Raw genomic sequence first — 27,427 nt, forward strand, 5'->3', positions numbered from 1 at the left:
CTGGAGGACATGGATATTCCCAGACATTCTCCTAGGGAAGGGCCGATCCTGGGAAGATCAGTGGTCTGGAAACTACAGGAGGCAACTGCAGTCTACAGAGGTGGAAGGCACCAGAGACCGGACCACTGTAGGAGATACGGGAGGAAGGAGAGAGCCTGAAAGAGGCTGTGGCTTCACTTATGTGGCAGATGGGGACTCAGAGCCATGGTAATTTAGAGAATTTATGTAAATGTGACCTTAATTGTATCCTCCCTCAGATATAGGAACTTTGTATATATTCTCTGAAAGCAAAACCAGCTTCACTTCTTTGCATTCCTCAGACACCCTGTGTGTTGCTGAACATGGCCTTGAGGTTTGCCTCCTCCCTGACCCTGAGGACTGGGATAAGCTGAGTGCCAGCTTCTTGGCTCCTTGACTTCTTGGCTTCTTGGCTCGGAGAAAAGAGACTGCCCACTTTGAGGCCAGGTTTTGAATGGCTGCCACTCTCATAGCAGGCTTCTGTTCAGAAATCAGTGTGAAGAATGCTCTGCATGGAGACGGCCTCTTCATTGCCCAGCACAGAGAATTCTCCCCCATCCCCAGCACTTGGGCCCACTTTAAATACAGAAATTAGTTCAGGGCCAGACTGAGCCAAAATATGATGTGTCGAATATGTTCATTATCCATTTGGTTTGAAAGAATCAAGGAAATCATTCATAATAAGACATCTGATTATGATATATGGTATGAATTTAAGCTAAATCTTAATTTCTAAATCAAAGTATGCTCTCTGCAGTTTCCCAGTTCCGACTGTGGGGGACTCTGGCAGGACCATGATGAACGGTCCCTCGTGTACTTTCAACTCACACACATTCTCTCTCTTAAATCTTGCCTTCTGAAAACCGACTTGTTCTGTTTGTGAAAAACGGAACTGATAGGATCCAAAATTCCTATCTGTTTTCCCTTAAGACTTCTATTCATCCTCCCCGTGGACAGTGATATTGCTTTCCAAATAGTTTCCCACTGTATCAGTCACTGGTCCAGGAAGCTACAATGGCACTCAGATGCTCAAGTGGCAAATCTTGTTTTTTGAAACATTCGGGCTCTCCTCTGCCCCTCTGCCCTCATGTATATTCTTTTTAGCAAGTTCCTACACTCCAACCCAAACACTAGGATTGCTGAGTCCTAGTCATTGTCAACGCTCTTCTTATTTTCTCCCCAGAGGTGTGTCCATCCGTCATAAAGCCTTTCCCAACTTTGACTGCTCCAAAGTCTGCATCCCCTTCACGTCCTCACTTTATACACTACGCAGTGCTGGGACCCCTCCCAATTCTCATGTAAATCTATCATCTGGGGAGCTGGGCTGGAAGTCACGGGACATAAGTTCTAATCCTGAATGTGCAACTAACTAGCAATTTAATTAACTTCCGTATGCTTCAGTTCCTCTTCTAACAAATGAGGATGCCAACAGCAGCCCCATCTCAACCTCAACTAGAGTCATCTCAACCCTAGGATGCTAGAAGGAGAGAATCACAGTGTCAGAGAATCACAGTGTCGTTATGATATCTTGGTGAGGTCAACTTAACTCACTTGGCTCTGTACTACATAGGAAAAATGGCAAGGCAAGAAAAAGTCAGCAAATGCCAGAGGAAGCAAGTGCCAACCATCTCAAATCACAGTTGGAAAAATACAGGCAACCTTAAGACAGGCTCAGCCTCTGTAGCAGGTGTCAGTGTCTACACAGACACAGATCAGAGAGTGCTGATGGTTGTGGAGCTGTATGGGCATGCAGATGTGTGTGAGTAAAGCTGTATGTGAGCACGCACATGTGTGCAAGTGTGTGTGGGAGGCACGAACGTGTGTATAAGCACATGTGTATGTAAATAATTGTGTGTGGGCATGCAAACGCATATTCCTGCACATGCATGTGTGTGTAGATTTGCATACCTCTTGCCTTTTTGCATGAAATTGATTTCAGGGTGAAAACAAAATATTTTTACTCCATAGTCTGGAGTTAAGAACAGTGTTTGGTGGTGTTTTTCTTCAATGTTCCATACTTATGCTTAATAGAGCCTTCGTACTCCCCCTCCCATTAAAACACCAGTTAGCTCATCATCTCTCTGTGGTGATGGGGAAAAGAGGAGTTTGCCAGCAAAATCTACTAGTAATTCTTAAATCTAATTATTTTATTTTATTTTTTTGAGGAAGATCAGCCCTGAGCTAACATCTACCAATCCTCCTCTTTTTGCTGAGGAAGCCTGGCCCTGAGCTAACATCCGTGCCCATCTTCCTCTACTTTATATGTGGGACGCCTACCACAGCACGGCTTGCCACACGGTGCCATGTCCGCATCCAGGATCCGAACTGGTGAAACCCAGGCCGCCGAAGCAGAACGTGCGCACTTAGCTGCTGTGTCAGCACGCCTGCCCCTTAAATCTAATTTTATGCAGAGATTTTTCCTTACCTCTTCCCCGAATTTCAGAAAGGCTATTGAATAGACACCTTGGAAGGGAATGAATGTCACATCCTCATCTCTCTCTGGCAGAGACACCACTAAACGATCGACTGACTGGTGTGCAAGGAAAGAAAAAGAGACATCAGAAGCCTGAATAGCTCAGAAACTTCATCCAGGATCCAGTAGCCAAGCACTGACTCAAAAGCCATGTCTCAAAGCAGTGCCAGGCAGTGGTTAGGAGCGTGGGTGCTGGACTTGGGTTCAAGTCCTCACTCTGATACTTTTTAAAAGGTGTGGCTTAGAAAAGCTATCCAACCTCTCTTCATTATTAAGACATGGATAATAGTAGTAGATACCACATAGGGGAATTGTGAGAATTAAATAAGATAACATAGGTGAAGTGCTCGACACTTACATAGCAGCCTTAGTCTCAAAGATATTAAGTAAACATGAGTTTCCCTGTGATTTGACTCCAAGCTTAAGCAAAAGAGGCATGAGGATTCTGAGAAGGTCACTTTGCCTCTGCTTATTTAGGCAGTGACTTAGTCCAAAGCATGTCATACCTCCTGTCCTCCTTCCTGGATCCCAAACCAACAGCTGACCAAGCAGGACCACCTGTCACCCTCCTTCTCCCTTTTCCTGTTCCCATCTGTCTCCAGGCCATCACCACAGCTGTGACATTTCTTCTCCAATCTTCTGGACCTTCCTTAGTCACATTTCTATTATTTCTTTGCTCAACACAAAAGGGTAGAAAAAAATGGTTTATGTCATCAAGGGCTTTGTTTTCCTTGTCATGAACACAGAAGAGTAGAATTCCTTTCTCCTCCCATTAAGATTTAAAGAGAAGTCAGTCCTCCTTTCCACAGAGCTCTGTGAAAGGAGATCCAGGACCATGCGTGGCGTCTGGGTCATCCCATGGCATAGGGTTTCCAGATGAAATACAGTATGCCCAGTTAAATTTGTACATTTTTGCTTGCTAAATCAGGCAACTCTGAACCGGAGGCTCCCTACCTAAATCCCGATTGCTAGTTATTAAGTAGCTCAGAGTTACCCACCTGTGAACTGCAGCGCCACACACGCTGGAGTAGGATGCGTAGATGTCCGTACCATAAACGTGGTATCTGGGGTCTTGGCATCCTGCTGGACATTTCACAACAAACTCAGGATTGATTATCTTTCCAGCTTTGACATCACAGTTGATCTGAGGCACAGCTGGGAATGCAAGATGAGGTCAAAATTACACCTTGTGGTAACAGCTTATACATGGGGTGACTCTGTTAGGTCATAACTGTTTATTTACTTAATCTCTAAAAGCCAGAGTCTGGGCTGACCCTGGATCCCCTCCATATAATGAAAGCAAAGACGTAATTAGGACATTCCTCAGACAAAAAGAACAACAATGACCATCCATTGCATTTAACCTGCTGAGAGCAAAAACAAAAGGCTCCTTCCTGTGCTTATTTGGGCCATCAGTTTACTGAAGAAGAGAACTCTGGGAAAAGACCCACCTCCGGTGGCCAGAAATGTCATCCTGACTCCATGGCCAGTGAGTACTGGTTTCTCAGGTGCTCTGGAAGTAGCTCAGGAAAGAAGAAAACTCTCAGACAAACTTACGAGAGGAAGGAAAGGTATTCCAGGAAGGGAAACGAGGGAGCCTGGGTCCTGGGGTCAGGACCGGCTGGGACAAGATTGGCCTCCTGCAACAGAGGCCCCATGCTGGGGAACGAGGCTTGAGCACTTGTGTTCTGTGAGGGATGTGGGACTCAACATAAGGTTTTTGGACAAGAGAGATAGATAATGAAAGTGATTTTTTTTTTTAAGAGGTATTTTCTTTTTTTTTCCTTTTTCTCCCCAAAGCCCCCCGGTACATAGTTGTATATTCTTCGTTGTGGATTCTTCTAGTTGTGGCATGCGGGACGCTGCCTCAGCGTGGTTTGATGAGCAGTGCCATGTCCGCGCCCAGGATTCGAACCAACGAAACACTGGGCCACCTGCAGCGGAGCGCGCGAACTTAACCACTCGGCCATGGGGCCAGCCCCAATGAAAGTGATCTTTTGTCTTGGTCCTAGAGGATATGTCCTAGATCGGGGGACAAGATTGAAGTGATCTTTTCTTGTTTGCCTCAACAGTTGGTGGGAAACTGGGCCCTCCCCTTCTGAGCATCCAGGGGAAGCTCATTCATCCTTTCCTTCCTCCTTTTCAGATTGTGACTGCCTCTGCCGGGCTAGCACTATCCAGCAGGCAAGTCCTCTGGAGCTGAAAGCTTGCCTGGGTGTGAAGTGGAGTAGATGCTCTAGTGGCAGTACCTAAAACGGGATGTGGCTGCATCTTCCTTGAAGAAAATTTCCCTCAAAAGCTCCTGAAAGGAAAAGGTCTCCTAGACGATACTATGCTGGTGCCCTTGGAGCTGGGAATGTGTTCCGTTCTGGGCCCCGTTCTTCAGAAGGGACTCGAAAACATGAGCACAGGCAAAGAGTAAGCAGGCTCAGGAGGCAGCTGGAAACCACCACACGTGAAGGCTGGCTGGCAGAAATGGGTTGTTTGGCCATAACAAGGCGAGAATTTGGAGCCAAGTTGTCTTTACAAGTAGGACATTTGTGTGCTATGACACCAGAGGGCTGAGCTAGAACTAAAGGGCAGACTTTCTATAGAGGCAAATTTTGCCAAGAACTTTCTAGTAATTGAAGTTGCCCTTGAAGGAATGGGCTGCCTCATGAGCCGTGAATGGGCTGGGCGCACACGAGCAGGGACTGAACTGATGGAGAGGAGATTTCTGCATTGAGTGGGAGGTAGAAATTAAGCCCCGCCCAGTACTGAGCCTGTGATTGCACACATGGATTCAGGATCTGTGCCAGGCCACCCACCCTCTCACTGGGTTACTGAAATGGTCTCAGAGTTGTTAATGGCTTCCAGCTGTATCCAAAATGCATGTTCTTTTTTTTAACCCTTAATATACCTAAATGGAGCAGAGTTGCTGCTCAGTTAGACTGGATGGAGAACTGAAGTTAGAACTCCTGCTCTTTTCTTCCATACCCCTCCCAGACAATCAGGGCGGGGCCAGCCTGGGAAGTCCTTCTCCTGGGAGCCCAGAGGCTGAGTTTGGTCACAGGCTAAAAACAATTTGTGGTCGACATTAAGAAGTGGAGCACTGTGCTTAAGACAGTTTTGTGGTTTCTTTCTCCCCACCGCAGGTTGCCTCCTCTCCGAAGTTATTTCCTTTTTGTCTTTCATTCTTTTAAACCCTGATACTCAAGGCTACATATACTATTTTGAGACTTAGAGTACTTTTTTAAAAAGGCAATTTAGGGGCTGAGTAGTCTCTCCTTAAATTAGTTAATTGTCTGGTCCCTGGGTGTAACCGAATGCGTTCAGCTCTCCTCCCTTCCGCAGATCGCTTCCCCACTCCCAAATGCATCTCCTCCCTTAGATGTAAAGAAAAGGAAAGCATCCCTTCTTGGTTCTTAGTTCTTTGAAATAGGAGGTGACAAGCTCTGTGAACGGGGATTCAACTTGGATGTGACTTTGGCCCCCTAAGATTTTGGATCTCCAAATCTTCTGGAGTCGAGTAAATGGAGTCTATCTAAAAGTTTATTGCATGAGTGTTATACCATGACCAAACCAGTTCAAAGACTTCAGGGTGCACACAGCGCATGCCATAGGATTTCCCACGAAATAGCTGGTTTAAAAAGACCAGGGGAAAAATGTTACATGGGAATATTTTTCTGTCCGCTAATCAAATATTCCCCCTTCCTTTAGGGGCATTTTTTGTTTGTTTGTTTGTTTGTTTTTTGTTTTGTTTTGTTTTTACAAAGCCCTGAGAAGTACCTTGAATAAGATTTACTTTATCTGCACCTGACTGGATTAGCAAAATTGATGAATTAACTTCTCCCACAGTTGGGAAAATGAAATCCAGAACATACGTTTGTGCACTTGGGGAAAACAGGGTGCAGGGGCAAAGTGAGGTTAAAGGTCAAATATTTGTTAAATTTGTACAGAACATTAAGCTGGAGAGAGGGAGCTAATTAAAATTTTCAGAGTAATTGCTAAAATCACTGGAAAGTGTAATGTCTAAATCTAGCAGGGCAGAAGCAGCCATTTGCATCTTTTTGGCAGCTCTTCTTTGGGCATATGGAAACCATGGTTTATTTCTTTACAGTATTCTCCTAGTTATTTGTGAAGTAGTCTTTAGCCTTCCAAGAATCTTCCATCCGTCCACGGAAGGCCCCGGTGAAATGGTTCATCTTTGCATTTCCTCTGAAGACTTTTGAATTCTTCAATGGTGACAGCTTACGTTTTCTTTTTCTCTCTTTCTCTTTTGTTGCTTAGGTTCATTTTATCTCTGTTCCCCCTTTTCTGGGTTTTATCTTAAAAGTGTGGAAATAAGACTTCCTTAGGAGAACAAGTCAAAATTATGGCAGCTTAAGAAGCATCATTCTTAGGTCTGAAGGGAGCAGGAAGACCTTTGGCAAATGCTGAAACGGAGAGTCGGATGGGCGGGGGTGCTGCGGACCCCATTATTAACCTCAGGGGAGAACTTAATTGGAAGTCATAAAGTGGTTTATTCATTTGGAGAAAGCAAGAAGACAGACTCTTCCATTCCTTCCAGGGTGGACAGTTGCTCGTGCCAAGGGAGACCTCAGGCTAATGTTACAGGGTCCTGGCGGAGCCCAGAACCACATCAGTGGACCCTTTCTGCAGAAACCTGTTCCTTGGCCGTCTGCTCTACTTCTCCCTCTTAGGATTCCTTAAGGTTACCTGTAAGGCCCTCTCATGGTCACTGTCACTTTCACGACAGAGCCCACATTAGAGCATCTCAAAATCTGCCAAGGATTCCTTCCCACAGGCCCTTGGCACCAGCCACAGGGCGAAGAGAAGAATCATTTGCAACCCAGACGGTTAGAACTAGGGGATAACCTTTAGATGCTGCTCATTGAAGGAATGTCTGTTGCACTGATCTCAGACGGGTCCTGGGCAAAACTGGTAGTGTTTGAGCCACTATTTTCATGCGAAGTTGGAATGTTAGAGGCAGAACTGCAAATGTTTCTGCTCTGGGTTTGGTCTCCTGCCTGCTCTAATAACAGAGTGATTCTTGGGTGATGTCACATACAATAGGCCAATGATGTAGTGAGCCAAATCAAACCGTACACTCTACTTCTTATTTTGTCATTCATCTTTTCAATTATCCCACGCAAGCCACATTTCTTCTAGAAAGCAAATTTCCTAATCAATAAGAGGAGGCCATTCGTTGCAGGCTTGCCTCCTGGCTGTTAATGAGGAAGAATTATTACAACATAAAAACACTTATGCATAAATAGTTTTGATATTAACCTTGATTTTGTTGGACTGTGATATTCGACTAGAGTAAAATTCTACTTTTAAGAGAATTATGCAAAAAAAAAAAGTTTAATGAAATAAAAATGGCCATTGACACCCAGTGACCAGGTCACGTTAATTCTTCTTTTGTAACGACTTCTTTTGCAAAGCCCTCTTTTCCATTTTTCTTAAACAGTCTTTGATCATGTTGAATCTTTGCTCAAAAACCATCAGCAGCTTTTTGCTGCCTCGAGGAAAAATTCCTAAATCCTTAAGTCCTTTCCACAGTTGGCTCCATGGAACTTCAGGGCTTGCCAATACTATCCCTGGTAATTTTCAAATGTGTGTTATTCGGCTTGTATCTTTTCTCACACCTGGAACCCTTTTCCTTTTCATTGGTTTAAATGCTGCTACTTTTTCAAGGTCTGGGTTCCACTTATATCTTCATTCATCTACTAGAACATACACGCCAGGAGGGCAGGGATTATTGTCTGTTCTGTTCACTGCTGCTCAACAGAACGTCTCCCGAATGATTAAATGAATGAATGAAACCAACCCATTACAAGTCCTATTAGTCTTATTTCCAAATCTGCTATTTCTCTGTACCTCTACCTTGTTCCAAGTCACTGACATTTCCTGTGTGGACTATTAACACAACAGCCTCCTATCTTGTCTTTTTCCTTCCATGTTGTATACCCTTCACCCCAGTCCTTTCTCTACTGAACAGCCAGTGTGATGCTTTTAAAAATGTAATCAGATTTCATCATTCTCCTGTTTAAGATCCCTAATTGGCTTCCTATTGCCGTTAGGATAATGTTCCAGTTCCTGAAGTTGGTCTACAAGGCCCTAGAAGATTTGGTCTCTGTACTCCTCTCTACTTATTCTCTTATCACTGTTTCTTGGACAGTGAAAGGTGCCAGCCAGCAAAGGCCTGGGAGAAGGACCTTTCAAGCAGCAGGAAGAGGCAGGGCAAAAACTCTGATGTGGGAATGTGCTTGGCAGTTTGAAGAACATAAAGGAGGCCAGTGTTCCTGGAGCACAGTGAGTGAGAGAAAGAGGTCCATGATGAGGTCTGCGAGGTTAGCAGGGGTCAAATCACATGGGGACTAGACGAATTAACAGTTCCACTCTGACCAAGATGTCAACAATTGTTTTTTCTAGAACTCTTTTCAGGACTGCACAATATTTTTTTCAGGAGAAATTTCTTGACAAGCCTACTTGGGATAGAGGCTGGGCTCCCAAGGGCCTGCATGTGGGCTGAACTGTTCAGAGAGGCAAGGAAAAGAGTCTACCTATAAAATGGGAGAGGGAGGATGGAGCATGAGACAGCAAGGGAGAGAGGGGGAGGGTGGAATGAAGTGGTGCTGGAAGAAGACTGCGCACTCCACAAGGTGACCCCTTCTGTAGATCCTTGAAAATCTGTAGTAAAGGCTCCAAAATATGGCAAAATGTCAGATGAGGGGATGTTTTTTGTAGGAGCTGGTAAAGTAGCTGAGTCACAGCGCAGAGGAGGACAGGAAGGCCATGGGAGCCCAGGAGGGGCTTGGTAGAGAAAATCATGAGGAAGTACATTGCAGATTCTCCAGAAATCATGGGAAGAGCTCCAGACTTTTAAAAAAAGGTTGTATCATTGGTGTTTACACAGGTTTAATCCGACATCTGAGGGGCCACGGTCGCCAAGCTAATGTTGGGACAACATCCCTCTGGATGATGAAACTATAGCTTTGGTCAATGGTGGGGCTGACTTTGAACCCACATATGTCTGATTCCAACACTATGCTACACTCTTGCCTGAGCTGAGCTTTTGCCAAGAAGATGTGCAGCATTGGGAGGTTAAAGAAATGTTTTTGCTTGGTTTTAAAGATTTCTAAGAAGAATATATCAAGCAACAGTTGAAGGAGACACTGAACATGCGGTGGAAATAGTTGATGAAGACAAACCTAGTAAAGGACGCATGCTGCTGCAGACAACCCCAAGCTCAAGCTTTAAGCACTTCAAAGTCTATCAAAGGTTGATCCTCCTACCTAATGGTCTTGCCAGGCTTGAGAAAAGACCTTTATCCATACTCCATGGAAGGATGTGATGAAATAATGATGGGGTAACTGAGGTTACCTTACCTGTGCCAGCACAGCCTTTGGGCAGCCACAGAAGTTTGTGTCTCTAAAAATAACTTATGTTTAGTTTACAAAGCACTCTAATACACATTCTTTCGCTTGATCCCTACAAAACCCTGAGAGGCATATTGTCCTCGTTTTCCAGAGAGGCAGGTTGACTTGTTCAGGCTCAGATACCAATGAAGTGGCACAGTCAGAACTGGAACTCAGGCCCTCTGGCTCTATATCTAAAGCTTTGCCAGCTCTGCCTGGTTGTCTCTTCAATAACTGAAGAGAAGGAGTTAAATTGATGCTTCCCTACTGTAATCCTCCAGGGCTTTCTGAACTTGAAGGTCGCTGACAATCACCAGCAGGCGAATGCAGGATTTGTCTTGCAAATAGGTTGGGTGTATGAGTGTGTTTGTGTTGTTTGTTGTGTGTATGCGTTTGTGCATTTATCCCAAATACAAGAAAGGCAACTCTTGAAGTATAATTTTCCCTGCATTGTTTTCCTTTAATTTCTGAGGATTGCCATGGTAGACTTTACTCAACTAAAAATCTGCAATACAGAGAGAGTCTGCCTCCCTTCTCACCCACGTGTCAGAAGGAGGGTTAGAAGTTAATCCTCTTCTGTTTTCATGGTCTGAGAGGGCACACACACACCAATCGGTGTAGAGAACACACTAGTGTTGCCACCACGTTTCTAAGAAGCGAGCAAACACTGGGGATTACTTACAAGTTGCTGCAGCTAACAAAATGTGAATCTACTCAAGAAGCCATGTGCCTGTTATACAAAATCCTACAATCACAGAGCTCTATTTCTCTTCATCAGTGTCCAGCACGTGAAATAACCAAGTCCCAGCACAATGACCTCTTCATGCCTGAGGCAGTATCTCTGGGAATCTTCCACCCTTTCAAGGTTGATTGCAAAAATCTTTCCATGCCTTACAAGGTATTGAGGTTAACTTATTGGAGAGAACTGTGTGAATTAAAGGTTGTACATTTCACCCCAATTTAAGACTATTTCAACAGACTCCAATGTAATGGAAACACTTCAGAATGTAGCTTCACTGCCTGTGGGGAATACCTTGCTTTTGGTTATCTTGCTGATTGTTGTCTTCGGCATGCAGATTTACTGCTCAGAAAACTCTCAGGGGTCCCCACCCTCTAAAAAACGGTGACGAACAAAGCTTCTCAGACTGGCATTGCCTGGTCCTAACCCACCTTCCAGCTGCATCTCCCATGATGCCCAGACACTTAACCCCAACCACACCACTCATTGTTTCCTGACCTCATTTTCCACTTGCTCCCTGAGCTATCTGGGCTTGGTCCACTTAGAAAGGCCTCCCACCCACCTCTGCCTGTAAAATTCTACTTATTTTTCATGTCCTACCTCAAATGCTCCTCCATGAAACTAGTACAAATCCTTGTTATTCTTCTGTAGCACTTTACCATATTTTGCTTTATTTTATAGTGGCTTTCTGTTGTTGTTGTCCGTTTGTCTGTCCATTCATCCAACGAATACCAAATAAGCACTCATGACATCTTCATGGTGCTTTTGTTCTAGTTAGAGACAGACTGTATAAAAAGCTCTTAAGACAATGCGTGGTAAGACTATTGTAGAGGAAGTGTAGCCCACACAGGAGAAATCTAAACTAGTTTTGTGTAGTGGCAGTGGGAGCTGGGTCCAGGAAGGCTTTCCTTTGCATGCATTTATTTTATCTTACACAAGATTGGATGCTCACTGAAGCCAGAGACTTTGCGGGATGGACGGCCAGTAATGTGTCTCATGGAGTTAATCATCGTGGCTCTCACTTCTGTGATGCTATCTCACCTGAACCCCTCTTACACTAAGACCATTGTTTCTGGGGCTCTTCTGGGGTTTTCTTACATGAAGAAGAGCTATTGAGGAGATTTTACAACTTAAAAGCTTTTCTCTCTCTATCACAGACGCTCTACCAGGCAGGGATTGTTCTAGATTGTTGGTGGACATACTTTATGTGGAAATATAGGATGGGTTTATTACAGTACGGGCTGAAAAGCTCCTGAGTTGAAGAATAGGCCTGTTTTTGAATGTGTGATCTACAGATAAATGAAGTCAATCCTTAAAATTCATAAAGTATCATGACTGCCTCAGGAACAGAGTGTTATGAATACACCTAAAGCCTTCAATCCTTTGTGGCCTTCAACAACCAAGAAAAATGCAGCCACATTTTTGGTCATTTGTTAGAAACTCAACCTGTTGAGAGGTTTTGCTGACTAACTCTACCCCTTAGACGCCTCTGGGTAAGGTCAGACCTATGGTTCCAAAGCACATTAGGAAAATGAGAGCCTTGAAAAAATCACCCCTAAAAATAAACTTGATAAAACTCTCATTTTAGACAGGAAGGTAAACTTTATCACAGACTATGCAGCAGGTTAATTTGTTAAGATATTAATTTATGTTTCTTCTTATTGTATTTTTTCCCTGTTATTATTCTAAGCAGGTACCTAGGCTGTCACGTTCTCCTACCTCTGTAGTTCAAGATTACAGGAGGGAGGGCAGGGTCCCGTGAAGACAGCTCTCCCTTGAGGCACTGGGAATTGCTCTCTCCAAATCTCCCTTGTTTTAAGGGATTGGGCTTTGTCAGCCCAATGAGTGACGGAGAGGAAATGATCTTCCAAGCCTGGGACGGCGGGAGTGGGAGGTAGGTCCTAGTAAGGGAAATACCCCTATTCCCTAGCAGCTGCTTTGGAGGAGCATCACCTCGGAGAACTACCTGGTGTGGTACCCCTGCCACCCCATGCTTAGGTATGGGGCTTTCCGACCTTCACAAGATCCTGTCGTTCAGGAAACAATGGAACCGCCCAACTTTCAGAGATAACATGGCTTGGGCTTGGACACTGAGCAGTGCAGGGGACCTCCCCTAACGTTCTAGATTGTGCAAGGCTTCTGGGGGCTGGAGCAGGGAGAGAGGAAGCCTCTGTGATGATGGAATTTGAATTTCTCAGCCCCTGGTGATTGGAAGTTTGGAGTTAGACTGATTTGATTTAGAAAATAAGGTGATGTGATAAGCCAAGTGTGGTGAAGTTAAACCGTACCCAATACAATTGTGTACGTGAAAGCACAATATTAGCTTGGAATGAATGGTCATGTATAGGTCGGGGGAGTAGAGCTGTAAGAAATTGTCCCATTTCTCTTTTCATCTTCGCTTTACCTTTTGTAAAACCTCTATGCTGGATTATTTTCAACATGTACTACCTTCTTGGCCCAAAGGGCCCCAGTGGAGTCAAGCAATGTCCGTGAGGCCCACTGGGGCCATGAGCAGACCAAAGAAATGGACAGAAGGAAAAGGAGATGAGAAGAAATGGAAATAAAAAAGAAGAGACAGTAGGGAGGAGAGAAAGCGACAGTTACCTAAAGCAACAGTAACCCTATGCACAGACAGAATAGATGCACTGGTGTGGCGTATGGTCTCAGGCCAGGCCAAAGGATGGCACTCATGCTGGTTTCTCCTTTTCCTATTTTCCCCATATCTCTTCTACTTGATTTCCTATAAGCCCTTGATCATCCAACACCCTTATCTGCCTCCAGGGAACAGAGACTTCATTCCTTAGTCCTGGCTTGCTTGGGAGGAGGCATTGGGAAAGAATTTGGGGCTCAACCTCCCACGGACCTGAGTTTCAAATCCAGCGCTGCCAACTTGTGCACCATGTCTCGGGCACTAGATCCCCAAGAGTCAAGAGCAGTGCCGTATGTGCAACAGGGGTCAGTAAAGTGTCCACCGACTAAAACTCTCAAATTACCTACTTTTTGTTATTTTACCTTCAGTCCTCTGGGCGGTGAAGACTTTTAGTCTTGAATAAACACTGGTGAAAATTGAGGGCTGGCTAGAAGAGAGGTCAGAGGGCACTGAAGAGAACCATGAGCTCACGTTCATGTCTGTAAGCAGCCCTGATCCTGGTTCTCTCTGTAGTCCACCAGTTCTCAGATTTTACCAGGCATCAGAATCACCTGGAGATCTTGTTAAAACACAGATCACGGGCCCCACCCCTAGAGTTTCTGATGAGGTGGTCTGGGGTGGGTGGCACAGAAGGTCCTGGTGATGCTGATGGTGCTGGTCCAGGAAGGTACTTTGAGAACCACTGACCTGGTCCATCCTCACACTGAAGCCAAAGTGATTGGTTTAAAGCTCTGCTTTTATGATTTCACTTTTCTGCTTCAAATCCTTCAGTAGCTCTCTGTAAGATATATTCTGAGGTGTCAACTGTAAGAGTAAAATGATCAAGTTCTCTTTGTTTGGCAAAGAGGACGGAGGCCACTGCCTTCCCACCTTCTCCTCTTACACTGCCTCCTTGACCTTAGTATAATAGGCCCATATTAGGCTGACCTTTCAATTTTACAATGTGAGGTTTCTAGTCTTCTGATCCATGGATCTGTAAATACCTCTAGAAGGAGCTCAGAGGTCTCCAGGTATACAAGAGACAATCACAAGATGGGTGCATTTATCTGTCAAGGAAATAAGAGAAGTTGTCCTTGTTCTGCTTTCCACTTTTCTGTATAAATCTGTGTGAAATTCTTTCCAGACTTGGGAGACACTTTCCTCCTTCCTGTACATGCATGGAACTCTGTGATGCTTACTCATTAATAAAATGTGTTCGTTCTCTTCTCTCTCCATATGTTGGTACAAAGGGGTTTTCTGTTGGCAGGATTGTTTGATTTCTTCAGTGCAACCCTAACCACTTGACTCTTCTCTGAGAACCACTCTGCCAGCCTAGGCTGATACAATTAGATTCTCTGTCCCCTATATTTGGGATCAGGACAGAGAGAGATGGTCTGCATAGAGAGAGAGGGAGACAGTGAGGAAGACATGCCGAGAGAAGCAGAGGCACCAATTCTTGAGACCTTTCCATCAGGGCTGCAGTCCAGGCGAGTTCCAGGTGCCTTCCCTGCCTTGGGTTCTGCAAGCTCCCTCATGGCCTCCCCAAATCCCCTTTTGTGCTTTAGCAAATTAGCTTTGGACTTCTGCTCATTGCAACCAAAATACCCTGCACCGAGACACTCCTCATTGCCCTCGTGATGAAGTCGAGATTCCTGGACCCGGTAACAGAGCTCTTCACATTCTGATGCCTGCTTACCCCCGACATTCACTTTCCACTCTGTATTTCAGTCATTGAACTACTTTTTAGCTTTTTCTACTCTTCAGGCCTCGGGCATGCTATCACACTCTTTTCTCCTAATCTTTACCTGGCCAATCCCTATTTGGCCTTCAGATGTCAGTGAAGGTATGTCACTTCCTCCAGGGATTCCTGCCAGATACACAGCTTCTACTGCATACTCTCAGAGTACCTTTAGCTCCCGAATCCTAGCACTGACATCATAATTGCCTGGTGACTTGTCTTTCTTCCTCCCTAGATTTTGAGCTTTGAGTGCCAAGACTGAGTCTTAATCGCTGTCGTATCTGGGTGTCTAACACAGTACTTGGTGCTTGGCTAGTACCCAATAAATACTCATCAAATGAATGAATGATGTGCCTCCCTTGCCATCAGTCACCTACCCCAGTGGCAGATTGACAACGTTGAACAGAAAAAATGAAAATGGCTTTGGCTCAAGCTGTAGACTATAATTTGGAAATACTCCTGAGGTAAAGAATCAGATATGGCCGTGCTTGGGGAATATCCCATTACATTCATTGTATCTTTTTCCCCCTTATTTAATGATTGTGCCAGAGTTTCTAATTAGAGAAAAGTCCTCATGCACTTATTGATTCAAATGTGCTGCTTCTCTAGGGAGATTTTGAGAATAAGGTTAGAATTTAGCAGATCAGAAATTCAATCCATCTGAGATCTCTCAAAGAGGTTTGCCCTTGGGTCATTTAGCACAGACTTTCATAGTCACTGAAAACTGTTGTCATGGTAATCACGGAACCTTTCATGATTTTTGTGTATGAGTTAATGAAGACACAGGAAACAGCCCACAGGAATTCGTACTTGGGTGTGTATTTGTCTCCATATTAACCCAATCATTGTTTTGAACACACATCTGCCCCTGGGCTGGCTCTCCGGGCTCTTGGTCCTGACAGGAATAAGTAAACAACTGATGCCTTTTTAGTATTTCAGCCTAGGAGGCTGTGGATGGCTGCCCTTTTGGTCTCATTTCAACAGGAAATCCCACATGGAAGATTTAAAGAAGCAGAAGAAACAAAGAATGGTGTGTGAAGCAAATCTCTTTCTTTTATTTCAAACGATTAATATTGCTGATTTCAAGGCACCTAAAGTTAATGCTTATAGAGAAGTTTCAGTTGTGGAGAACACAGAACATTGACTGTGTCTAAAGCCTGCCTTTTATGGTCCTTTATAAATATACCTTAGCTCAAGCCTCCATCAAGTCTGCAAATTTAGATACAGATCTCTGAATGTGCTCGCAAAATCTGAGTGTGAGATTTTCCATCTATGTCCTGTTCTGCTAGTTATTTCCCTCCCCATTCTCCCTTCTTTCCTAGTAATAGAACCGCTTACTTTTAGCTAGGCATGTGGATGCTTGAAATCAAGATATTTCCCAGTCTCCCTTAATGCTGGCCAACAGTATTTAAGTTGAAGTACTATATTTGATTTTCTGGACTTATCTTTAAGGGGAGCATATATATGCCCCTCTTCATCCTTTCCTACTGACTGGAATGTGGACATGATGGCTGGAGCTGGGACAGCCATTTTGGACGAGTTGGAACCATGTTGAGAAAAGCAGAATGACAAAACAGGAGGAGTCTGGGTCCCTGAAGATCATGAAGCTTCTATAAAAGCCCAGACTGACTATGTTTATAGGAAGAAGAAAAAAACTTCAGTCTTATTTATACAACTGTTATTTTGGATTTTCTGTCATCTAATCTTAACTGATATACCATCCAAAAATGAGATTTATTTTTCCTCTTTCCATTGATCTGGTGTGAAACCTCATGGGCTTTTCTGTGAGATTTGCCCTCTGACCCCAGTGCTCGCTGGAAAGTGGGCAAGTTTGCTAGATATTTGCATTAGCCGGACTGAATTTCCCAGCATGGAGAATTGAGACAGCATTTCAATGGCAGGAAAATCTCTGCTCCAGCTTAGCCATAGAGACATCGTGTCATCTGGTCTTTGTACGTGCATCTTGAACTTCTCTACTGTAGTGGAACTACTTATCTTTCACCCTAAAATCAGGATTCCTATCTCAAATGCTTTTTGGAATGAGGTAGGTGATAAATAAGAATCATTGCTAATTAGTCTGAGTGCCAAGTAATTGAGATAAGACACAAAAAACAAAAACAAGAAAATTACCCAAATTATCTACATGTGTAGCAGTCTTTCAGACTAGAGACACAAGTCTTATATCAGTGAGGAATTGTAATTTTACTTACTGAACTTAGGCCTTTTAACCTTCTTTGTCGTTTCTTTATTTGAATGTATTCCAGTCACCAGCAAAACTACATGAAGAAAATACAAAAAAAAAATAGTCAATATTATTTCACCTAAACACTGTCTCTCTTTGAACTCTTATATTTACCTCAATCACACTTTAAAGGATTCTCGTTGGTGAAACTAATTTTCCCTGAAATTAAGGTTGGGGAAATAAGATGTATAGTTTGTGTCCTTTTCTTGGCTTCTGCGGAAAGTGCCTTTCAAAAATACCTCTTGGGTACCTGTGCTTTGTTTCACCATCTTTAAATTTCACCACACCAACCCTACCATCTCCATTTTCCAAAGGAGGGAATGTGGGCCTGGAGAAGTCCACTGATTTGCTTGCTCCCAGGAACAAATGATAAGGGTAGGATGAGCACCCAACCCCTTCTTGTGCTCTTTCCTCTGTTCCACACTGTTTCCAAATGGCCCATTTCCAAATGGCCAGAGAACTGCGTGCACGTGTGTGTGCGTGTGTGTGAGACAGAGGGAGGGCTGAATGGAGCGGATATGTAAAAAGCCTCAGAAGAGGGCTGTCTGGGAAAGGAAGACAAGGAGAAAGGGGACTGCAGAGAAGAGAAAGACTTGTCACAAGATGTGTGGTGTGACCTGAGTGTCCCCTGGTGTCCACTTCAGCAGCGCCAGGTCTGTGCCCCACAAAGACCAACTGCAGGTCGTCAAGCTCCTCAGAAACAGGAGCAGAACCTCAAATAGCATCCGGATCCCACTCTCCTTCAGGGAGTATAGCAATAAGAGAAGAAGGGGGACTCTTCATCCTTTATCATTTAAAGTCACATTACCGGTTTGAGCCGTGTGTTTTTAAAAAATAACGCTGACCGATTTTTTTCTTATTACCAAAATAATACATTTTCCTTGTAGAAAAATGTGAAAAACACAAAAAACAGCACAGAAAAGAAGGATGAACACAAAAATATAATATTTCAGTCTTTTTCTATGTGTATATACGTATTCATATGGGTACTTTTAATCAAACATTTGACCATGCTCATACTGTTTACAATGTTTTATAACTTATTTCTACTCAAGGATATACACAAACATTTTTTCTTGTCATTAAGTATTCCTCTCACAATAACTCAACTGCCTACAAAGTATTGCTGTGTATGGATATGCCATAATTTAGCCAATTCCCAATTTCATATAAAAAGCTTCATCTTTGCACCTACCCATTACTTTCTTAAAACAAATTTCCAAATAGGAAAATAGGGTCTCTTGTCTGAGAGGTGTGCCCATTTAAAATTTTGATATATGCTGTGAAAATTTCTCATAGCAATTTTTTTTTATTAGCAATGTCTGAAAATGCTCACTTCTCTGTTCCTCTAGCAATTCTACCTGTAGGCGGAAGAGCGATGGTTTTCCTTTCAAAGGGCTGGTCCATTCTCTCTTCTTCTTCCTTCATCCCTCTCCAGGCCTCCTTCCCCCTCACCCACCCAAAGATGGTACTGCTTTACTTTACCTCTATTTTAACTACTTTTTTGAGAAACCCACTTTCTGGATGGGGTTGGGATTTGGAGGTGAACTTGAGGCAACAGAGTAATCAAAATAGGCATTTTACTTCCTAGTTTATGCATTTGTTTTTTGCTTTTTTTTAACAGAACAAGGATGCTCAATTTAGGCATAAATGTTCTTAGGAATTCTCAAATTGGCAACTACCTTTGAAGGAAAAAGTGGCGACGTCACCAAGTGTCTGTTAAGAAAACTTTTCATTTATCTTTTGATTATCTAGCTATGTGTGCCAGCGATGCAGCTGGCAAATCGTCCCCAGTTTTGACCACTAGCGTTAGTTGAGGCCTGGACAGTTGACATACCATGTCCCGCGAGAACAGAAACGTGAAAGAGAACTGAGTGAGAACCAAAAGTCGGGCCAAGTAGCATGAAGGCAGACATTTTTAGGTGTTATTTACTTCTGGGGTTTGGGTGGGTGTGAGTGTCCTGGAGGTCTAATTTTTATAGTAGTCTCTGTGTCATTTGATTCTGCAAAGACCACATCTTCATTTTATACAAAAATAAATAACTAGAATCCTAGAATATGTTTTAAAACAAGTACTAAATAAATATCTAGAAAAAATATGCAAATTAAGTTGAGTTAGTGAAACAGCAATAAATTTGGGTATCAATTCTTGTAGAACCCCAAATGCTGTCCTTCTGGGCCTGTGTGCCTGTGGCAAGTGGTTTATAAGTCTCAGTATCATTAGAACTATAAATATTTCAGTAGGACCACCCCATCACCGCATTTGCTCGCCCAAGACACTTCAGGCTGAAAACATGCATAGCTGGACTCAGTTTTACGGTAGTAGTTAATAAAGTCATTATTTTCAATGGCGCACAGAAGCCCTCCCCTCAGCTTAGCTGCTTATTAATTAAAGTTCCCCAGAAACCACTCCTTGAGGGAGGGCTGGTCAATTAGGCTTGGAAATGTGCTTGTGCCCTGGAGCAAGTCTTCATTCCTCATCAGCAAGACCTCTCTTCCTACTTTGGAAACGGTGAATTGCCGTTAACTGGGTGAGAGAAAAATCAGTCTTGTGTTCCTTTTCTTAGGAAGCTGGGCAGAGCACCAAGCTGGCTGGCTGATGCTCACTTCAAAGTATAAGAAGAACACAGGTCTGCAAGCCAGTCCCTTCTGCGGAAGTAGTTAGTTATCTGGCTACCGACACCATTAAGTGTCTAGAAGGCTTGAATTAAGTCTAGAATCCTAAATTCTGAGGCAGCCATGATTTACCAACTCTGCAGTAATGCTTCTCAATTTTTAAACATTCAATGTTTTAGTTTTGAATAACACGAATAGTTCTCATCTTTCGAGATCAGTGCTTAAAATTTCAAAACAAATTATATATTGTAATTACTTTTTCAAATAAAAGATTTCCCCCTATTTCTCTCTTCTTTAGTGTGGTGATCAGTACAGCTAAGATAGCTGAAGTGTAATTGTTTTAAAATTCAATTTAAATAAATTATCATCCAGATAATTTATAGATAGAGAAAATACAAATAAAGTAGCTTGAAACAATGTAAATCTCATTGAGGATAAAGAATGCAAGCTAAAGCAAAACGATGGGATATTTCCCCATATCGTGTCAGTAAATATTGAACACAAGGTTATCCTTAATCCTGGCCTGGATTTGGGATCAGGGCGTTCCAGGACACTGTTGGGAAGGTCCAAGCAGGTGGAGTCATTCTGGAAAGCCATTTGGCTTTATCCTGGAAAATGCACCCCTAGGAATATATCCCAAGTTATGACCAGAGATATAGACAAAGATTTATATAAATAGCGTTCATTACAGCAGCATTTCTAATGACAATCTGGAAATAATGAAGTGTTGGAAATGTCCCAACAATAGGAGAATCCTAAACATTTATTACAAATGACGTGTAGAAGAATATTAAGTAACCCGGGCAGTGCTCGGCTCTAACCTTAAGAATCATTCTGACAACATTTGAATATCTGCAGAGAGAAATAACTGGAACAAACATACCAAAATGTTAATAATGGTGGAATTATAATTCCTATCCTATATTTTCTGTATTTTCTCACTTTGTAGTATATTCCTTATATATACTGCATATTTTACATAGAATATGTTTCTTTTCTAATTAGAAAAAGACAACATAGTTGTTTTTTAATTTGGTCATGTTGAAATCATATAGACTTTTAATAATGAAAAGTGCTTTCTAAAATCGTTGGCTTGTGTTCCATTGTGCTTGTGTTCCAGTTTTCCTCTCAGTGATGAATTATAATCAAATCCATCTACTTTCAAGAAGACATGAAGTGCCAGAACATCTAATTGAAGATCCAATCAGTAAGCACTTACTGAATGCTTCCTATGTGCCCAGAACTTTTATAGAAGTGACTCATTCTAGCCCACAAACTTCTTGTTAGATCCTTTCACAGCCCCTCAAGATACTACCGCAGGCCATGTTGTCAAGGACTCTCTCCTTGACCAAACTTTAGTCAGGCTCCTCTAAGCCCTCTTCACAACTAGGCTTTGACCTTGGGTGTCAGGGTCCGTTCTTGGTGGGCCTGCATCGCCCAGCTTTAGCAAGAATAATGTTTAGAGAGAATCCTCCATCCTTGGTATCTGCCCACCATGGTCTGCCTTTAGCAAGGATCCTGTCAGTTCGATTTAGCAAGAACCCCCCTACCCTTGGTGTCTCCTCTTAGTAATTTCCATCCTCTGACCCCTGCAGCCTGCTCCTTGGATAGAAATCTCCGCTCTCCCTGTTGTATTCAGAATTGAGCCCAGTTCTGTATGGAGGTCTCCTTTCTCCTATTGTAGTAGTTCCTGATTAAAATCTGTTTTTAAAGCTTTAAATACTGTCCACCTTGGTTCTCTTTAACATGTCTACAATGCCTTCCTGAAAGATGACTTATAAACAGATCATCTTAAAGCTGTTCAGATTTCCCACGTGCTTTAATTTGGGATTATGCACTCAATGAAACATTTAGCATCAAGAAAATCAGAGCTTCATAGCAAAGACAGGACAACTTATTTTCTACAGTCACATAAATCATAAAATTATGCTTCAAATTATAGAATATTAAAGTTGAGAGGAACTTTGGAGGGCATACATTTATTTTATGGAAAAGAAACCAAGGTCAAGGTTAACACCTTGGCTAAAACTGTGGTCCTTTGGGGGCTGAAGTTGGGCCCAGACTGCAAGTCTGCTGGGTGCTGCCTTAGCTTCTTTATGCCACTTGCTCCCCGTAAGTGCAGTTGGGGGGGTCCACTGACAATGGGCAGCAAAAAAGTCTGCCATAGCAAGCATTTAAACATGTCTAAAACACACATGCTGGCTCTGATAGACGTTAATCAAACACTTAATTGACATTAATCTAGAGGGCTTTTGGGGGGTCATTGGATGGCTCTGTATGATATTGTGATTTATAATAAATATGTATTTTGGTCTTTTGGCTACAGTTCCTGGCTCACAGCTACCAAAACCTTTGGAATTTCCTGAGCTATAAGACCAATGGGAGCATCTTTTGTTATACTATCTGGTTTCTAGTCCTCAGTTCCTGAAATCACTAAAGAGCCATAAAGGTGAAATGGGTGTCTCGTTATCCATAACAAGCTCCTCTAAGTCACAACTGAGTTTATGTTAATGAGGTGACTTTTGGGAACCCTCTAAAAATGAGGCAGCTGGTTGCCAGGGGAACAAACCACAAACAGAGTTTTGGAACTTTCAGTCCCACCCCCTGATTTCCCGGGATAGGAGAGGGGCTGGAGGTTGAATCAATCACCAAAAGCCAATGATTTAATCAATCATGCCTATGTAATGGAGCCTGCGTAAAAACCCAGAAGTATGGGGTCCAGAGAGTTTCCATGTTGGTGTACCACCATGCTGGTCCCCAAACTCCACAGGGACAGAAGCTCCTTTGTTTGGGACCTCACCCTATGTATCTGTTCATCTGGATGTTGACTCATATCCTTTAATATTCTTCGTAATATTCTGGTAATCTAGTGAGTAAACTGGCTTCCTCAGTTCTTTCTGTAAGCCACTGTAGCAAATTAATCAAACCCAAAGAGGGGATCGTGGGGACCTCTGATTTACAGCCAGTAGGTCAGAAGCACAGGTGACAATCTGAATTTTCGGTCGGCATCTGAACTAGGGGAGGGCAGTCTTGTGGGACTGAGCCCTTAACCTGTGGAACCTGAGGCTATGTCCAGGTAGATAGTGTCAGAATTGAGCTGAATTGTGGGACATCCAGCTTGTGTCGGGGAATAGCTTGGGGTGGAAAAAACCCTACATGTCAGAAGTGGGTGCAGAATTGGACTCTGATACTTTAAAAATCCAGCATCTCTAAGGAGAATAACTTACTTGGCAATATTTCTTGAGCACCTATGAGATGTGCTGAGCACTCGAAATGCAACGATGGACAAGACATGGCTCCTGCCCTCATGAGTTTACAGTTTTGGGGGAGCCAGACTAATGATGAGGTGAATGCCGTGCAGCTATGATAAGAATCAATACAGGACGTAAGGAAACACATAGGAAGATGGCCTGATAAACGGGGGGAGGGGGGAAGCTTGCTGAGGACCAATAGGGTTTGTGGGAGTGTGGGAGTGAGGAAGAACATTCCAGGAAAGGGAACAGCATGGTGGAAGGCCTGGAGGTGAGAAGTGACTCCATCCTCAGGAGAATGAGATCCCAGGTCCCTGGAAGCCAAGGTGGGCGCTAGGGTAGAGAGGAGAGCAGCAGAGGACAGCAAGAGCTGCATCAGGAAGGCCTCGCCAGCAAGGATGGCTCTTTAAGAGACGTGGGCTCCACCATGAGGACTAGGGGAAAACACCTAGGAATTTAAACGAAGACACTATTGATCAGATGTGGGTTTTGGGGAGATTAATCAGGGTATGGTGGAGACGAGTTGGAGGGGTAAGGATTTGGGGCAGAGAGGCTGTCACAGTACCGAAGACGGTGACAGGGACTTACAGGAACGGCCTTAGGATAGAGACAAGTGGACGAATGAGATGCTGGGGGTGGACCTGTGAGGACTGGAGAGGGGAATTTGTGATAGGAGTCTCCTTTTTCTACTTTGATTTCTTGCTTTCTCAATGAGTTGCAGAAAGCCAGGCTCAGAGGATAGGCAAGTCTCCCTTCTTGGTTCTGTGATGCTGGCGACATGGCAGAGTGGGAAATGGCCTCAGGGTTTGTTGGTTTGCGTGTTTGTTTTACAGTAGCTAAATTCTTCCTATTCCTAACCCCCTGCCCCACCCTCACCCCTCCCTGTGTAAGAAACCTACTAACCTGTAGGTTAATACGGGCAGGAGAGAGCCTCTCAAAAGGGCAAGGTGGTGCCTTCCGCCATGCCGAGAGCCCCCTCACCTTCCCAGCTGCGTCACTTCTTTCTCTTCTAGTCCCCAGTTTTGCTGTGTAGACTCCCTCTGCATAGATCTTGAACATTCTGACCATATTATGGGTTGAATTGTGTACCCCCAATTTGATATGTTGATGTCGTAGGCCCCAATACCTCAGAATGTGACCTTATTTGGAAATAGGGTGGTTGCAGATGTAATTAGTTAAGATGAGGTCATACTGGAGTAGCTCGGGCCCCTATCCAATATGGCTGGTGTTATCCAAAGGGGAAATTTGGACACAGACACACACATACAGGAAGAACACCATGTGCAGACGGAGACAGAGATTGAGGTGATGCCAAAGATTGCCAGCAAACCACCAGAGGCTGGGAGAAAGCCAAGGAACAGACTTTACCCTCACAGCCCTCTGAAGGAACCAACCCTGCTGACACCTTGATTTTAGACTTCTCACCTCCAGAATGCGAAAGAATAAAATTCTGTTGTTCCAAGCTGCTCAGTTTGCGGTACAGTCATGCGTCACCTAATGATAGGGATACATTCTGAGAAATGTGTTGTTTGGTGATTTTATCACTGTTCGAATATCATTATGTACTTACACAAACCTAGAGATGTGTGCCTACTACACTATATGGTACTAATCTTACGGGACCAGCATCGTATGTGCAGCCTGTTGTCCAAAACATCGTTATGCGGCATGTGACCATATTCTGTTAGGGCAGCCCTAGAAACGAATGCAGGCTGTCTGAAAGGCCTTTGCACCCTTCCCTGGCAACAGTTTCACAGTGACCCATGGGGTCACTTTACCTGACAAGGCCACTGCTCAACGTGGTTAAGATGAATAGAAGATTACCCTCAGGCTTAGTGCTAAACCCATCAACACTTTTCTCTGGGTCTGTCCAAAACTGCGTTCTCTGGTGATAATGGATAAGTTTAAAGCATTTCATCTCTGAAAAGTATGAGTTGCCAATGGTACAAGTAAGGCTATGTCACTGATAAGAATTGTTTTTGAGAAGTTAAGAAACAAGGAGATCCCTAAATTCAGAATTTGAAATATGCTCGATATGCATATTTGCTGGTTGTTGAAGACTACACACACTATGTGTGTATTATGTGTGTATAATGTCATATGTAGAGACACACATATGTAATACATATATTTGCCTTATATAAAAATATATATGCACATACATCCTGAATTTGATCTACACTTAACATTCTCACTTAAATTTCTCTCCAAAGTGTTTATCGTAAAAAGATACACTGAACTGTTTGTTTGCTCTGTCTTGGTTTAAACCTTTTCTTGGCAAGATTCTTTGGACCTTGGGAGAATGTTAAAAGTGTATCCAGATACACATATAAAAGTACTTACCAAGGAACATTTCAATAACAGATGCCTTCATAGTGAGGACAACAATCTCCATAAATATCGAAATGGCACCCTGGAGAGGAAGAAACAATAACATCATCATCCCTCAGCCGAGAGTTCTGAATTGGACGGAAGGAGTGTGGGGAGGGGCTGCTTCATTTTGCACTGCCCTCTGGAATCTTAGGATTCCAAGCTGTGGCTTTCCGTCAACCGCTCACAGAGATAGCAGTGGCCAGCCGCGATGGTACCCAGAGATCTATTCTCAGTCAGAAAACACATTCTAGCCACCAGCCTCCTACTCTTCAGACACTTGGTCTTTACTTAGAACTGAAGAGGAGATAACTCCACAATTTCAAGAATATGCTCTACCGGTCTTCAGAATAGGACAAAAGCCACACTTCTGGTATTTAGAGAACATTTTTGGATTGCAAATAAACGATTCATTCATCGTTCATCCAATAAATATATATTAAACTCCCATTATATGAGCACAGATTGTTAGGTAGGAGGTGATAAAAATTGAAGTGAAAAACAATTCTTGCTCTTAAAAGACGTAGTTTAATAGAAGTGGGAAAACATACACGGACACAAATAACCATAACATTGGAGAGTGCTCAGGCCATATAGGGAGTTTAAGGGGGTGTTTATAGGGCAATGGTTCTCAAACTTTGTTGCATACTAGTATCATCTGGGATTTTTTTTTAAATTTTTAAAATATTTTAATTTAAAACATTTGATTTATTTTTATTGAGTTCATAATAGTTTCTATCATTGTGAAATTTTAGTGGTACATGATTTCTTGTCCGTCACCACATAAGTGCTCCCCTTCATCCCCTGCGCCCACCCCAGCCCCCTTCCCCGGGGAACCACTGAGCTGTTCTCTTTGTCCATGTGTTAGTTTATCTTCCACATGGGAGGGAAATCATACTGTGTTTGTCTTTCTCAGTCTGGCTTATTTCGCTTAGCATAATACCCTCCAGGTCCATCCATGTTGTTGCAAATTCATGTGGGAGTTTTAAAAGACCTTGATGCCCAGGCTGCACTCAGACCTGTTGAATCAGAATCTCTTGAGATGGGGTCTAGGCATTAAGCTTTTTCAAATCTCCCCAGGTAATTCCAATGTGGAGCCAAGTTTGAGAACCAGCATTTTAGAGCAGCCTTCCTAAATTTTAATGTGCCTACAAATCACTTGGGGATCATGTTAAACTGCAGATTCTAATCCAGTAGGTCTGGGGTAGTGCCAGAGATTCCCCAAAAAGCCAGGGAATTTTAGAGGAAGGAGAGATTATGTCAGCTGTGGGAAAGCCTCATAGAGGTGGCGGTAATTGGGTCACCTTTGGAAGATGAACATTGTTTGAACACGTGGAAGTAGGATTCCAAGTGGGGGGAACAGCATCAACAGAGGCTTGGAGGTTGGAAAGCACAATGGATAGGAAGATGCTCTTGATCTATAAGGGGTTTCCCCCCTTCTCTTAAGGCTATGAGGAAACTCTCAAAGATATTGCTCCTGCTACCATTAATTGAGCATAGATTGCCTTGAACCCCCACAATAAGCCAGTGAGCTGGGAATTATGATCCCTGTTGAACAGACGAGGAAACTAAGGCTTAAAGAGGTTAAATGTCATAGCCATGGCGACCAGGAGTGGGTAGGATTAGAGCAGAGGCGGGAGTAGATGGGGAGGAGCTGCCCTGAGCACAGGCGATAAGGAGGAACACTGTCCTAGAGGATTTCAAGACTCAAAGTAGGTCTGCTTTTCATTATCCTTTTAAGCCGGCAATTCTAAGCAATGTCAATGATAAAGCACACCTCCCCTCTGGGCAGATGGCTCCCACCACATCCCTTCCCCTCAGTGCCACTGCCGTGTGGCCTAAAGCTAACATTCCCAAACCCACACTCTGCTATGCCCAGTGGTGTGCTGATAAGCCTGCTCTGAAAAAAAAAAAAAAAAAGCCATGATTTGTAGCATTTATCAATTTC

The 27,427-nt window shown here is 43.4% G+C and overlaps 1 protein-coding gene across 1 annotated transcript in view; it reads right to left on the reverse strand.

Annotated features, from left to right (window-relative positions):
• The window catches only part of VIT (vitrin), a 104,635-nt gene that overhangs the window by 56,023 nt on the left and 21,185 nt on the right, over positions 1–27,427 (reverse strand). Inside the window, exons 2-4 of the mRNA XM_014832936.3 lie at positions 25,453–25,522; positions 17,211–17,276; positions 3,490–3,646 (exon numbers count right to left, since the gene is read on the reverse strand). Coding sequence (XP_014688422.1) covers positions 3,490–3,646; positions 17,211–17,276; positions 25,453–25,504 — 275 coding nt within the window. The 5' untranslated portion in view covers positions 25,505–25,522. The remainder of the gene's footprint in view (positions 1–3,489; positions 3,647–17,210; positions 17,277–25,452; positions 25,523–27,427) is intronic.

This window comes from Equus asinus, chromosome 6 (genome assembly GCF_041296235.1).
Source record: "Equus asinus isolate D_3611 breed Donkey chromosome 6, EquAss-T2T_v2, whole genome shotgun sequence".
NCBI classification, from domain to species: Eukaryota; Metazoa; Chordata; class Mammalia; order Perissodactyla; family Equidae; genus Equus; species Equus asinus.